Here is a 12,391-nt window from a genome sequence, read left to right on the forward strand (position 1 = left end):
ATTCATCTGTTTCCCCTGAGGCTTCATGGCCTTTCCTCCCCAGGGGCTTTCTTTGCCTTTTCGAGGGGCCCACAACCGAGCCCTTCTGTTCCTTTGACTCCAAAACAGACAGCATTTTCTCTAGCAAATTATACAGGGACTGTCTGTTCTGCAACAATCATGCTTCTTTTCTCACACTTTACGTCTTCTAAACCCTGGCATAACCTAGAGAATTCAGCCAGAAGATCTTTTTCAAGCCCTTTTTTCCTTAAAACAGGTTCTGAGCAAGTGTCCTCCTGTTTGTGAGGCTGAGAGGAGGTCTGCTTCCCCTGAACGTGTTACCTCTTCTCCCCCAACTGCCCCAAGGGTCCTAAAGAGACCCTCTGCTGTTCAGCGACAACGGATTCAACCCACGGTCGCCCAGTGGTCTCCCCGCCCACCAGAGGCTGGGGTGACTTCTCAAGAACACGAGAAGAGGGGGAGGGGAGGCAGCAGCTCTGTGCGGGGGGCAGGGGGGTTGGGGGGGTGTCAGTCCAGCCCCTGCAGATTTCCCTACTTGCAGGCACCAGACAGCGCCAGCCACAAGCTCCCCACTGGGCAGGGGCCGTGCAAGGTGCTCAGAGCCCTTGTTCTGCTTCTCCTACTAAAAAGGAGACACTTTCCTCATCCCCCATCCTACTCCCACCTACTGTGCTCCCCACGGTTCTTAAACCAACCTGTGGTGAGGATGGTTCCCCTTCAAAATTCTAACCAACCTTTGGACCTTTTCCCCAGAAGAATGTACGTATACCCATCCATAAAATTGTGGGTACCATCTAGGTACTCCCTGAGGTTCGTGGTACAAAAGCCCCAGTTTTTTAGCAAGGTGGGTCACAATGCAAGGTGAGTAGGATGAGGGTCCTTTAACGGAGAGATTGGTGAGGCTAACGTCCCGGGTGCGATTCTGAGAGCACCAACTCCAGGGGGCGCTAGCGGGAGCTCCGCGGAGGACAGGGTCAGCTGCCCATGAGGCTGGGGTCTCCGGTTAAAGGGTTTCCGCTCCCGCAGGGCTTCTTGGGCTCGTGTGGAGACTCCTAGAGCATGAGTGTTCCCCCAGGACAGACCCCTTCTTCAGGGAACCGCTGAGGGACTGGTGCTCCCGGCCACCCGGGGGGCGGCGGGTATCCACGCTGCATGGAAGGGGCAGCAGGTGCTTCCCTCCCCGTTTGGGGCAGGCAGCCCCACCTCCCTTACCTTCTCCCTCTGTCTGGCGGCTCCTGGCTGCCCGCGTTGTTCTGGACATGGCTTTCGCGGCTGGACACCTCCTTAAGCTCGGCTCCGTGGAAACGCTCCAGGAAAGAGTCAGGCCTCTGGTCCTCGTGGCGTAAGTGACTGGCGGCCCAGGCATGCAGCGAGATGATGAGGCGTGACAACCTGGAAGGGCACAGACCTGCAGCGAGGGCGGTGTGGAAGGAGACGGAAGCCCCCTCCCAGAGGGCTGGGGCAGGGGCAGAGATGCCGGCAGGATGTGGGTCCCAGGGCTGGTCTCAGGTTTGTACGCCACCCCCTGCCCCCACTCGCCAGAGCCTTTTCTTCCCTCCACCTCTGCCACCTGGGACGGAGCTTCCTCCATAAGGGACATTTCTTCATTATGGCTTTGTCCCTTTAACACCTGGACTCCATCAAAGGCACGATCCTGCCAATGGGCCATTTAGCAAGCTTTTCTGCTCATCTTTCCTTCTGCCCCATGTAGAGCTCTTTGTTACGACTGGTAAGCATAGGCACAGTAAAAAATACAATTTCCGAATAGTGATAAAATTCAGAGCAAGGTATAAAGGAACAAGCACCCAGATACAACCTAGGTTCTTTCCCCAACCCTTGTCCTATGAATTGCTCTTCATACAAACTCTTGTTTTCTCCCCAGCCCTGTGCAGAAGTTCCTGTGCAACGTGCCCTGACCTCTCTCCTGGAGCGGACACCACCCGGGCCGCAAGCACCTGAGACCAGGCAGTCCACGCCCAGAACTCATCTTAGCTTCAGTTTTCTGTAAAAAAGCTTCCCTCAGCCCTGCCTCTTGCTTCCCCGTCTTGGCCAGGGGGGAACGGAAAGAGAGACTCAACTATTTCTTGGAGTTCAGCTTTCCTGACTGGGCACCCACTGTGCACGCCACTGTCCCCAAGAAATCAGTTCTGAGCAACCTGGCATGGAGTCATGAATTGTCACATACCTTGATCCCCATCACACACTTGTGACCATAGCCTAAGGGAATAAGTTGAAGTGAGGCAACATCCCGCGAACAGAGATGCTTACAGCGGCTGCTGCAGATGAATGGCAAGGTGCCTGCCCAGCCCAACCTCTCCTCTCTTACACTCCCCACACCCACGTCCTCCCTCTGCTGAGGGAGAGAAGCAAGGTCATACTCCCCGGAGCTCCAGCCTCAGCCAACAGGCTCGGGGATGGACGACTGACCCACAGAGTCACTCAAGCCTCGGAACTAAAAACCACTCCAAGATGGGGTTGGGTGTTTCAACTCAGGATCATATGGTGAAGGCTGTGTTCAGCCTGTTCCTGCTGAGGTGTGAGCAGAGAAAGCCAGAAACGTAGGAGGCATGCAGGCAAAAAGCACACAGATCATGAAATGCTGCTAGAGAAACAAGAGAGGGAAGGCAGCTGCTTCCCCACGGCCCCTTATGAGCCCAACTGGCTCCATTTCCACAAGGTGGCCTGGATCTTAGCTTACACCAGCCCCTGCCCCAGCCCTACCCTTTTCATTTGAGCTAGCTGAAGGTGTTCTCTAACCTACGATCAACAGGCCTTTTATTAGTAAGATATTTTATTAGTAAGACAGAAAACACTGGAAATCACTTAAATGCCCAGCTGTAAGTGGCTAGTGAAATAAATAATCCTCCACAATGAAAAACATGAAGAATAACTAGATAAATTAATTTTTTTGCAATACTCTTAAGCAAAACCTGTAGAACACGTGACTGTATGAAACTCTGGCTTTGGTAAAAAAAAAAAAATATCAGTGGAAGGAAATAATGAGCCCAACGTTTGTTGAGCGCCCGTCGTAAGGCAGCGCTGGGCTCTGCCGCAGCCCTCATGTTACTAGATGCATCTTTAGATGAGACGTGAAAGGTGAAATGACTCCCTTCAGGTGGTACAGCTACTGCAGCCGGAGGACAGATGTCATCAGAAGGGAGACAGAGCTCGGAGCCTAGTTAACCTTTCAAATACTTTTGCGAGGACGTAAGCTATGCAGTCTAGACCCATACGAGTAAGGACCTGCCAGGGGCTATTTCCGACAGAGCCACGATTGCCCTCTCTGTGCCACCGTGATCCACCCAACGGTCTCCCACGGCTGGCTGATCTTTCTTCTGAATTCTTTTCTGAAACTTCTCTGGTTGGCTTTTTTTTCCTTGAATTCTTCCAGAATTGAGCAAGTACCTCAATATCACTTTTTATGAGAGCAATTTCAGATAGAGGCAGTTTTTCTTAGACTTTTCTGAGCTCGGACCCAAGCTCAGTTCCTTTATACCTTGCTCTGAATTTTTGGGTTTCCTTCTGACTCAGGAGGAAATGACTCCCTGATAGATTTCTGACTCCGCTTCTCCTGCCCCTTTCTTCTCCAAATCTGCAACCCTACCCTCAACCACCATTTCTTCCTGAGACTTATCTACCTTCTTTCTGCCTCCGTCTGCCCTTTCCCAAGGTGAGGGCTGAGACCGGTCGGTTACCTGGCGGGCCCCTGGCTGGTGAAGGAGCTTCGCTTGGATTCAGCCAGTCCTCTGGTCTCCATGGTGATGCCTTCTTGCAGTTCTGACCGTGTCTCCTCACATGGCAAGTGGGTCCTAGGAAATCAAATATGCAGCAAGCGAAATTGATTTCAAGTTCATCCTTGACATTGATTTCCAACCTCCTGGACACGTTGAGGACTGAGATGGCCAGATGCCCTGCTTAAAGAGGAAAGCTACTGTCACAGATCCTCACCCCAGAGCTCCCCACTTCAGTTCATACTCCAGCAGCAGCCAGCAGGTCCTGGCTTTCAGGAGAAAGTGGCTTTTCCTTTACGGCAAGGAGGCTACTGCCCATGGCCCAGGTGAAAAGGGCAAGCCAGCAGCAAATGGTCCTTATTAGAGCACTGGGGGCGGGGGGGGTCCCGGGCCTGCAACTGGAGCCACAGCCGCTGTTTCCATGCAAGGATTCCAGAGCAAGGATTTTGGTTCGCACGCATCTCTGCATACTGAGATCCTATCTCCCAAAGTCGGATCAAGTGCCGTCTCCTTCAGGAGGCCTTCCCTTGCCCCCTGTCGTAGTGTGTGGGTACTGCAGGAGCCCACTGGTTAAGAGGAGGGTCCGGCCATACTGTAAGGAATTGGCCTAGCCCTCCACGTGCATTTGTGTAGTGCTTTCAAATGAAAATCCATTTCTGCTGTGCCCTTTTGCCAAGCCCTAACCTGTGTCCCCTGTAATGCGGAGGGAAGGGGGGCGGGGACCTCACCTGTGCAATTCAGGGCGAAAAGCAACAGCACCCACAGGACAGGTGTCCACAGCTCAGTCTGAGCATCAGCAGAGCCTCGTGTTTGGTGAACTTCCTGGAATAAGACCTCTCTGCTGGGGTGTAATTTTCCTTTTTTCCCTTTCTTTTAAAACTTCCTAGGGCTGAAGTTTGATCAGCCTGATTAAAAGCCATCCAGGCATTGGCCTCCAGGGATTTGCATTTCATTCTATGAGTCTTGGAGAGCCCAGGCAAGACAAATTAATTCGATCACGTGACCTATTCCAGCCTAATCAGCCTTCTTAACAAGGTGGCAACACGGCTGAAGAAGCGAGCAAGAATTAATGTCAGGGCAAAGGCTCTATCTCTCCCCAGTGAGTGATTCGAAGTCAGAATCCCCTATCTCAGCCGCCAAGCCGCTGCCTCTTCCTTTCTGCAACCTCCCTGCCGTCTCCAGCATGGGGAGCTCACTACCATTCCATGGCTCCTCCAGGTCTTCTCTGCACAGCCCTGATTGCCGGCAGGTTCTTCTCTCCCTCAGCTTCCCCATATCGAGGATACACGTTTTTTTGTTTTTTTTTTTTGCTGGAACCACATGGAGTCAGGCAACTTCATCTTCTAAAAGACCGCCTTCCATGAAGGGACAGCTCTCACACCTGTGCTGCCTCGTTTTCCCAGGCTAGACGCATCAGCTCACCCAGGCTTTCCTCATCAGGTTCAAGTCTCTTCCCTGTCATGGTCATTCTCCTGTGAGCAGGTTCCTGTGTTCTTGCCTGACTGGGCACAGAGACTGAGAACCACCCTGCTGTTACTGGAGCCCAAGACATGCTTTTGGTGCCCCATCACCAGCTACCATCATCCAAAACCCAATGTCTTATAACATGTGCTGCTGCTAAGCCAGAAGGCCTTGTCTTATGCATGTACAATTGATTTGTTGGAAATAAGTATTGGACTCTCCCATTTATCTGAGTCACTTGATGTTTTGGCACCCTTGGTATGCAGCGTCCTCCCAACTCCGTCTCATTCACAGATGTGATACCTGAAGTATACGCCATTTATTGACTGCTTGCTGTATGTCAGCCACATACATTTGATCACTTAATCCACATAAAAACTGTATGAGGAAACTGAGGTTCAGAGAGGTTAAGTAACTTCCCCAAGGTCACACAGCCAAGCGGCAAAGCTGAGATTTGTATGCCATTCCATCTCCTTTCAAAGCCTGCTCTCACCTACTCCATGAATCTGCCTTCTGTATTTTCATATATGGCACTGATTAAAGCAAAAGTTGAATAGGACATGGCTGAGAGCTGAGCCCTGTGGCATGCCAGTAGAGACATGGCTCTGATTCCCCCGGCTGCACAAATGTGGGCATGGCTTTTTTATTTCCAAACCGCCTAACTGAATTCTCTATACTCATAAGAGACCAGTCACACCTCATCCTTATACATATGAGAGACCCTACCAGAGGCCCTGCTGCAGTTAGGAAGCTACAATGCCCTTGCGCTTCTAATATTCTGTGTACTACAAAGGGGGGAATGCATGTTGCAAGGCACCCGGGTCAGTTACAGGAGGAGGAGGCGGCAGGGGGACAAGTGAGTCCATCTCTCCAGTGCCTGGATCCTAGCAGCTGGCATGCTTGGGGGTGGGGAGTTGGGGTGCGGGCAGCTGGGCTCTAGCTCTGCCACAGAACGTGTGCCTGGAAGATCTAGAGGCAATCCCAGGACGAGGTGTTCCGTCCCCACCAGCAGCTCCCTCCTCAGGGAGCTCTAGGCACCGAGCAGGCGGCCCAGCATTTCTGCCTAGTCTGGATTCTGTTCATTGCGGGGTGGGGGTGGGGGGGGTACATCCTGAGACCAGATTTATTTGCATCAGCAGCAAAGGACTCAATGCCCATGACATCAGGGCTTGTGGGTGGGTGAGAAGGGCAGAACTCACCCCAGATTTCAAAGCAGGCCTGCAGCTAGCAGCAGTGAGAGCTACTGCAAGTGGCCTGGACCTTTGACACCTACATGAAGGGGAGGCGGCATAGTGGGGAGCCCAGAGGCCTGGGTTCGAATTCCTACCCCAGCACCTATTAACTAAGTGTACTGTGGGCTGGTCACTTACCCTTCCTGGTCTTCGAAAAGAAAACAAAGGAAAAATTGACTTCATATTGATTTAAGTATTGGTCAAACACCCAAGTCCAGAAAGGCACATTTAGCTGTGAAGAATAGGAAGGGTCTTATACGATGTAAGTTCAAGGGACCCACGGGGCCTTTTCTTCTTGATGCATCTCCCCACTTGTTTCTTGATGCCCAGAGTTCTACCCTGCTGTCTTTCTCCCAGCTCCATAGTCTCTACCCTCGTTAAATGCCTGGGGGAATTTACATAGCAAACCCAATTAGTTATTCCTCAGAGAAACTGATTTTACGAGGTAAATGGAAGGGGAGATGGGCTAGGAGGAGAGGAACCAAATGTCTGAGGTGATATTTTGTGTCCCCAAGGACACACAGGTACTGCCAAAAGGGAGAAACTTCTGGCAATCAGTGCAAGATCAGGGATCCAGAACCTCCCAGGGAAATACAGAGGCAGGAGAGAGCGCGGGCCAGGTACTGTCCGGCCGGGAGCTGGCTCAGGACTCGACAGGCTTCGGTCTCTGTAAAACAAGCACATCAGGCCAGGACAACATGAAGTTGCCTTCTACCCGCAGTCTCCGGTTCTCCGTGGTGATGGTGCCTTTGCAGGAAGAAGCCCTGTGAAGTTAGTAACTAGCAAGATCAAGGGCAACTGGTGAAACAAAATGAAGTGACTGTTTTGAAAGACAAGGTCATTTTCAACCTGTAAAGCTCATCTTCTGAGTTTATTTATACAGAGGAATTAATGTCCACAAGGTGAAGCTTTTTCGTCACTGGGAGGGAGCAGAGGTTCTCATCAGAACGGGAACTGGTGATTAACTTTGTGCTCTGTGGATCTGGTGTCTTCTTTCAGTGACTTTGGGGACATAAGAGGAAACAGAAGTGGCCTTTTGGAACAAGGGTGGAGAAGATGATACCTTATTTTACTTTTCCTGCTCTCAAGCCCTGAGGAACTAGAGTGATGGGCAGGTACTGCCCCGGCCACGTGTGACCAGGGAACTGAAGTCACTGCATTTTTGTCTTGGGTCCTGGGGAAGCAGGTTGAAAATGGTTTTCTTTTGTGGTAATTGCTTTGGGCTCTGTTCAGGGTAAAGCATGAAGAAGTCTCCTTCTCTGTAGGACACAACCCCTTATGCCCAAAAGCTCACCTAAAATAGCTACACTAGGAGACTGATCTGGGGTTTGGGGTGCCCTCGGTCCCAGCTGCAATTCTCTGTGGCAGACTGTGAAGTGTTTCTCGATTGCAGTATCTGCAAAAACATGCCAGCCAGCTCTCAAATAACTGAGTCAACCAAACAGATCTAAATAGGAAAAGCAAAATCCAAGACATTTTTATTTCTGGTCTTTTCAAGGTGTAAACTTAATTTTTTTGTTCGAAGGAAACATTTTCATCCTTCCTTATGACTCTTCACTAGGAAAATGGGCCCAATGATTTAAAAAGAGAAACAGAAACCTGGGTCTCTAACTTGGTGAAAGACCTGGGAGGCGGGGTGTCTCAGGGGTCGGGGAAATGATACTCCCCGCTTTGGGGGGCACTCAGCAAAGGACCACACCAATGCATATGTTCCCAGCACAGCTGTGTGATATCATTGAGGATAAAGAGTGATTAATATTTAAGGACACACATTCATAATTATTTCTCCCAAAAGTTTTCTAAAAGGATTGGAATTTCAAGGCAAAGATCTACGATTTGTTCAAACAGCATTTCCTCCCTGCAAATAGTGATTTGAAACTTTAAAAATTTTATGTGACTGTGTCAGAGTCCTTTGCTGAAATCAATCTTACAGGGAAAACTAGTCTGTGAATTGACAGATGTTGGGCTGCTCTGGGAAGCAGGGGAGGGCTCTGGACCCAGCCTTCCGGCCCAAGGCTGCTCCCCCCAGCCTGAACTCCTGTTCTCAATCTTTGGTGATGCTAAGGAGCCATTCTGGAAACTTCTGTCTGTTAACCCACTCCTGCCTCCATGAGATAATGCTTCTCATGAAGGAAGCATTTTTCCTCTCTCCTTTTGAAACCTCTCAAGTGTTTCCACGGGATTCTGTACTACTCTGTCAACAAGCTTTTACCACGTATGTAGCTGGGCACGGCCCCAAGTGGAGCTCACTGAGACCCGGCTAGTGGCCAGGCTGAGACAGCCTGATGTGGGCACAGGCAGGAAATGGCCCGTTCCAGATGTCGGGACAGCTGGGGCCGTCTGAGGTCAGAGGAGGTGAAGAAGGCTTCAGCTGGGATGCTAGAGAAGGCCCATAGGAGGGGCAGCACCTCCAAGACCCACAGTGAGCACCGATTAAGCTCTCACTGCGTGGCAGGGGTACCCTGTTTTACCCTCATTTCTGCCCTGAGGTCAGTACTAGTCCATTTTGCAGATGAGGAAACTGAGGCTTGGAGCTGTTGAGCAGCTTTTCAAAGCCACTTTTCAAACCCGGCAGTCTGACCCCGAGCCTGTGCTGTTGGTCACCACGCTGGCCTGGGGATGTGGGTGGGGGAGGGGAGGGCATTTGCTCACCCGTGAGATGGCAGAGTACTGTCCCAGAGCATCACTTCAGAGCGCTGGCTGTGTGGACAACCTATCCCCGGAGCGTGCATGGACCCAATGTGAGCCCACAGCGAGGCTCTCGGAAGCCAGAGGCTCTTGAACAGCCCGCAAGCCAGACGGAGCTTGTCGGCCACCGGCCGAGGCAGAGCCAGGGCGAGTCAGGCAGAGCTGGCTCGTGGTGGTGTCGGGTCAAGCAGGCATTCTGGGCAGGAGCCCCAGCCCACTCGCCAGGCCCACCTTCTCACTGGGAGGAGCCAGACTGACACTCCAGGGACTCTGGAAGCTCCACGAGATGCTCTGGTTTTGTCCCGCTCAAGGCAAAAGGGAGCAATGGGGCAAAGTTCCATTTGCTTCAAATTCTTCTTGATCCTAACAGCTTCTTCCTTCTCCCATTGGGCCCAAGATCCCAGGAGCCTGATGCTGCCCAGGGAGCCTGACTTCCTGCTGTGCTCCATGCTTGGGACTTTTCTCCCCTCTACCACAATCCTCTTTGAAGCCCCTCTTCAGGGGGTTTTATTAGCCCAGGTGTGAGAAAGAAACTATTAACGCACACCAAAGTTTTAATAGCAGATAACTGTCCTAATAGTGTTCCTCTTCCTTTTAAATAAGGGCAATGCCTTAACCTAAAGGAAGGAGTCCTCAGTTGTGGAACACAAGTATTGACAGTCGGCTAGTTAGGAGGGAGAAATTTGAGTAGGGTGAGAATTTCTGATGCCCCTGAGTCTATCAAATTTCCTGGGTCCAAGCACCAACTTAAAAGAGTTGGAGGGAATATCTGTTGCCATGCTTTTAGATTTCCTTCCTTTGCCTGAATCCCAGAAGGTGGAGGTCCAAAGACTACATAAGTTTGCAAAGATAGGGAAACTGCTGTCTATCACTTATTAGCCGAGTTGCTAAGGAGCTGGGACAAAGCACCTAGACGTAGGAAAAACCAAATGTGCATTTGAGAGAGGAAGTGACATATATAAGTTAGTGAGGAGAAACGATGGAGGAGGGCCTAATGCCAGGGATGCGAGGATTGAGGACTGTAATTGCACTTTTGGCCGTCAGATAATATGCAGTTTTCATGGGAGGGAGGTTTTAAGTGTTATATTTGTGAGACAAAAATAACATAAATATTGGAAATAAAGCTTCTTCTTGTTCAACTCAATCAACTCACTGAGAATTTAAGAAACATAAGAATGTAAGTCCATTTGCACCAAATAGATTCTCTCCCATTTCCCATTTCCCAATGCTGCTCCATTTTGCAGTTGAAGAAACTGAGGCATGGAGGGGTTGGTGAGTTTTCCCAGGTCTACTAGTAAGTTAGGAACAGGGCTAGAAGTAGAACTCAAGGCCCCAGGTTTCCATGTGGCTGCCTGTGTCAGGATGTCACTGATGGGGCCGATGGCTTTGCTGGCAAGGCACGGCCCACTCCCCCCAGGTACATGAGCACGGCTGAGTCCTGGCCTTCTCCTGGAAGTGAGGGACAGTTAATCTGATCTGTACTCCACCCCAGTGCCCAGGGCAGTGGCTGGTGCACAGAGAGAGCCCGATAAGTATTTGATGTATACAAGGGAACGTGTGGCAGCCTGGGGACATTTTTACAGTAGAATTTAATCAGCTGCATGTGAGTCTTCACTTTCTTGCCTCTAGAAAAAAAGTTACAAACGTTATGTAACTTTTGGAGCCTCGTTTTCCCACATCTCTAAAATGAGAATAAAAACTACTTCAGTGTGGGTTGTGAGGAGTAAGGGACATGGAAAATGAAGTTAGAAGGAGTGCTGTGAACAGAGCCCGCCCTCCGACCTGCGCTTGCCCATAGGCTAAGGCAGTCTTTCCCCCAGGTCTAGATCAGCTATGGAAATAACCTGTTCCAGGCACGAAGTTAAAAGCCCATCCTACCTGCTGAGGCCGTTCTCAATGCTATCGAGATCTCTGTCCGTGGTCCTTACCACGAGGTGGTGAGTCCTGGAAGGGTGGGAGTATTGGGTGCTAATCTTGGCCATCTTCTTGCTTTGTCACATTCAGCTCCAAAGTGGTTGCTGAAACATGAACACAAAGCAGATATGTCATCAGGACCCCCCAGGAAGTAACTGCAAACCCAGCTGGTATGGGAGGGCTACTCCCCCAGGCAGGCCCTGGCACACGTGCCCTCCTCCATTTCTCTCCCAGTTCCTGCCACACTGTGTTTTAGTTGGATCTCTCCGGGCTAGTTGTCCGAACCAGAAGCACAAACAAGGTCTTTTACTCCTTTGTATATGCTGCATGCTGAGAGCTGCTCAAAGGTTTTTTCTGTTTGTTTGTTTTGTTTTGCTTTTTGCCACACCTCGTGGTTTGCAGGATCTTAGTTCCCCGACCAGGGACTGAACCTGGGCCCCCAGCAGAGGAAGCGCGAAGTCCTAACTACTGGACCGCCAGGGAATTCCCAAGGGCTGCTCAAAGTTAAGCGCTGATTCAGCAAATGAATGAATGAATGGCCAAGTTGGTATCCCATGTAAGAAAGCTAAAACCCTCATGATTCTCTTTAATGATGCAGTGTCCCTCCTAACTCTGGCTTCCTCATTTACCCTATGTTAATCTTATAATTTTGCACATGTTTTAGTAACTCCCCAAAATCTTGTTTTAAAACAAAGTATAAAAAACCTAAGTACTTGACATTTATAAAACCTTTACAATGTGATGTTCAATCCAGTACACACTTCATCTCATTTAATCTTCACAATAACCTCATCAGATATTTACAATTTTTGTCTCCATTTAAAGATGGCTAAATTGAGGGACCTCTCCAGTGGCACAGTGGTTAGGAATCTACCTGCCAATGCAGGGGACACTGGTTCGAGCCCTGGTCCGGGAAGATCCCACATGCCGTGGAGCAACTAAGCCCGTGCACCACAACTACTGAGCCTGTACTCTAGAGCCTGTGAGCCACAACTACTGAGCCCACGTGCCACAACTACTGAAGCCTGCATGCCTAGAGCTGGTGCTCCACAACAAGAGAAGCCACCGCAACGAGAAGGCCACGCACTGCAATGAAGAGTAGCCCCCGCTCACTGCAACTAGAGAAAGCCCACGTGCAGCAACAGAGACCCAATGCAGCCAAAAATACATAAATTAATTAATTTAAAGAAAATAAAAAAAATAAAGAGGACTAAATTGAGACTCAGTGATGTCAAACAGCTTGCACAAGCAAAGAAATAGATAAAACCTATCGATGGCATGATCCTTATGCTAGAAATCTGACCGTGAATACTTTCCCTTCAGCAAACATTGGAAGGTGCCCCTCTGACTGATGAGAAAAGAAAA

The 12,391-nt window shown here is 50.2% G+C and overlaps 1 protein-coding gene across 1 annotated transcript in view; it reads right to left on the reverse strand.

The window, feature by feature from the left end:
* Nucleotides 1-11,094, reverse strand: part of CNGA3 (cyclic nucleotide gated channel subunit alpha 3) — a 28,921-nt gene extending 17,827 nt beyond the window's left edge. The window contains exons 1-3 of the mRNA XM_060168732.1: nucleotides 10,991-11,094; nucleotides 3,696-3,809; nucleotides 1,213-1,392 (exon numbers count right to left, since the gene is read on the reverse strand). Of these exons, the coding sequence (XP_060024715.1) occupies nucleotides 1,213-1,392; nucleotides 3,696-3,809; nucleotides 10,991-11,094 (398 nt within the window). The remainder of the gene's footprint in view (nucleotides 1-1,212; nucleotides 1,393-3,695; nucleotides 3,810-10,990) is intronic.
* Nucleotides 11,095-12,391: the final 1,297 nt, after the last annotated feature.

Source organism: Lagenorhynchus albirostris, chromosome 13, assembly GCF_949774975.1.
Source record: "Lagenorhynchus albirostris chromosome 13, mLagAlb1.1, whole genome shotgun sequence".
Classification (NCBI taxonomy): domain Eukaryota; kingdom Metazoa; phylum Chordata; class Mammalia; order Artiodactyla; family Delphinidae; genus Lagenorhynchus; species Lagenorhynchus albirostris.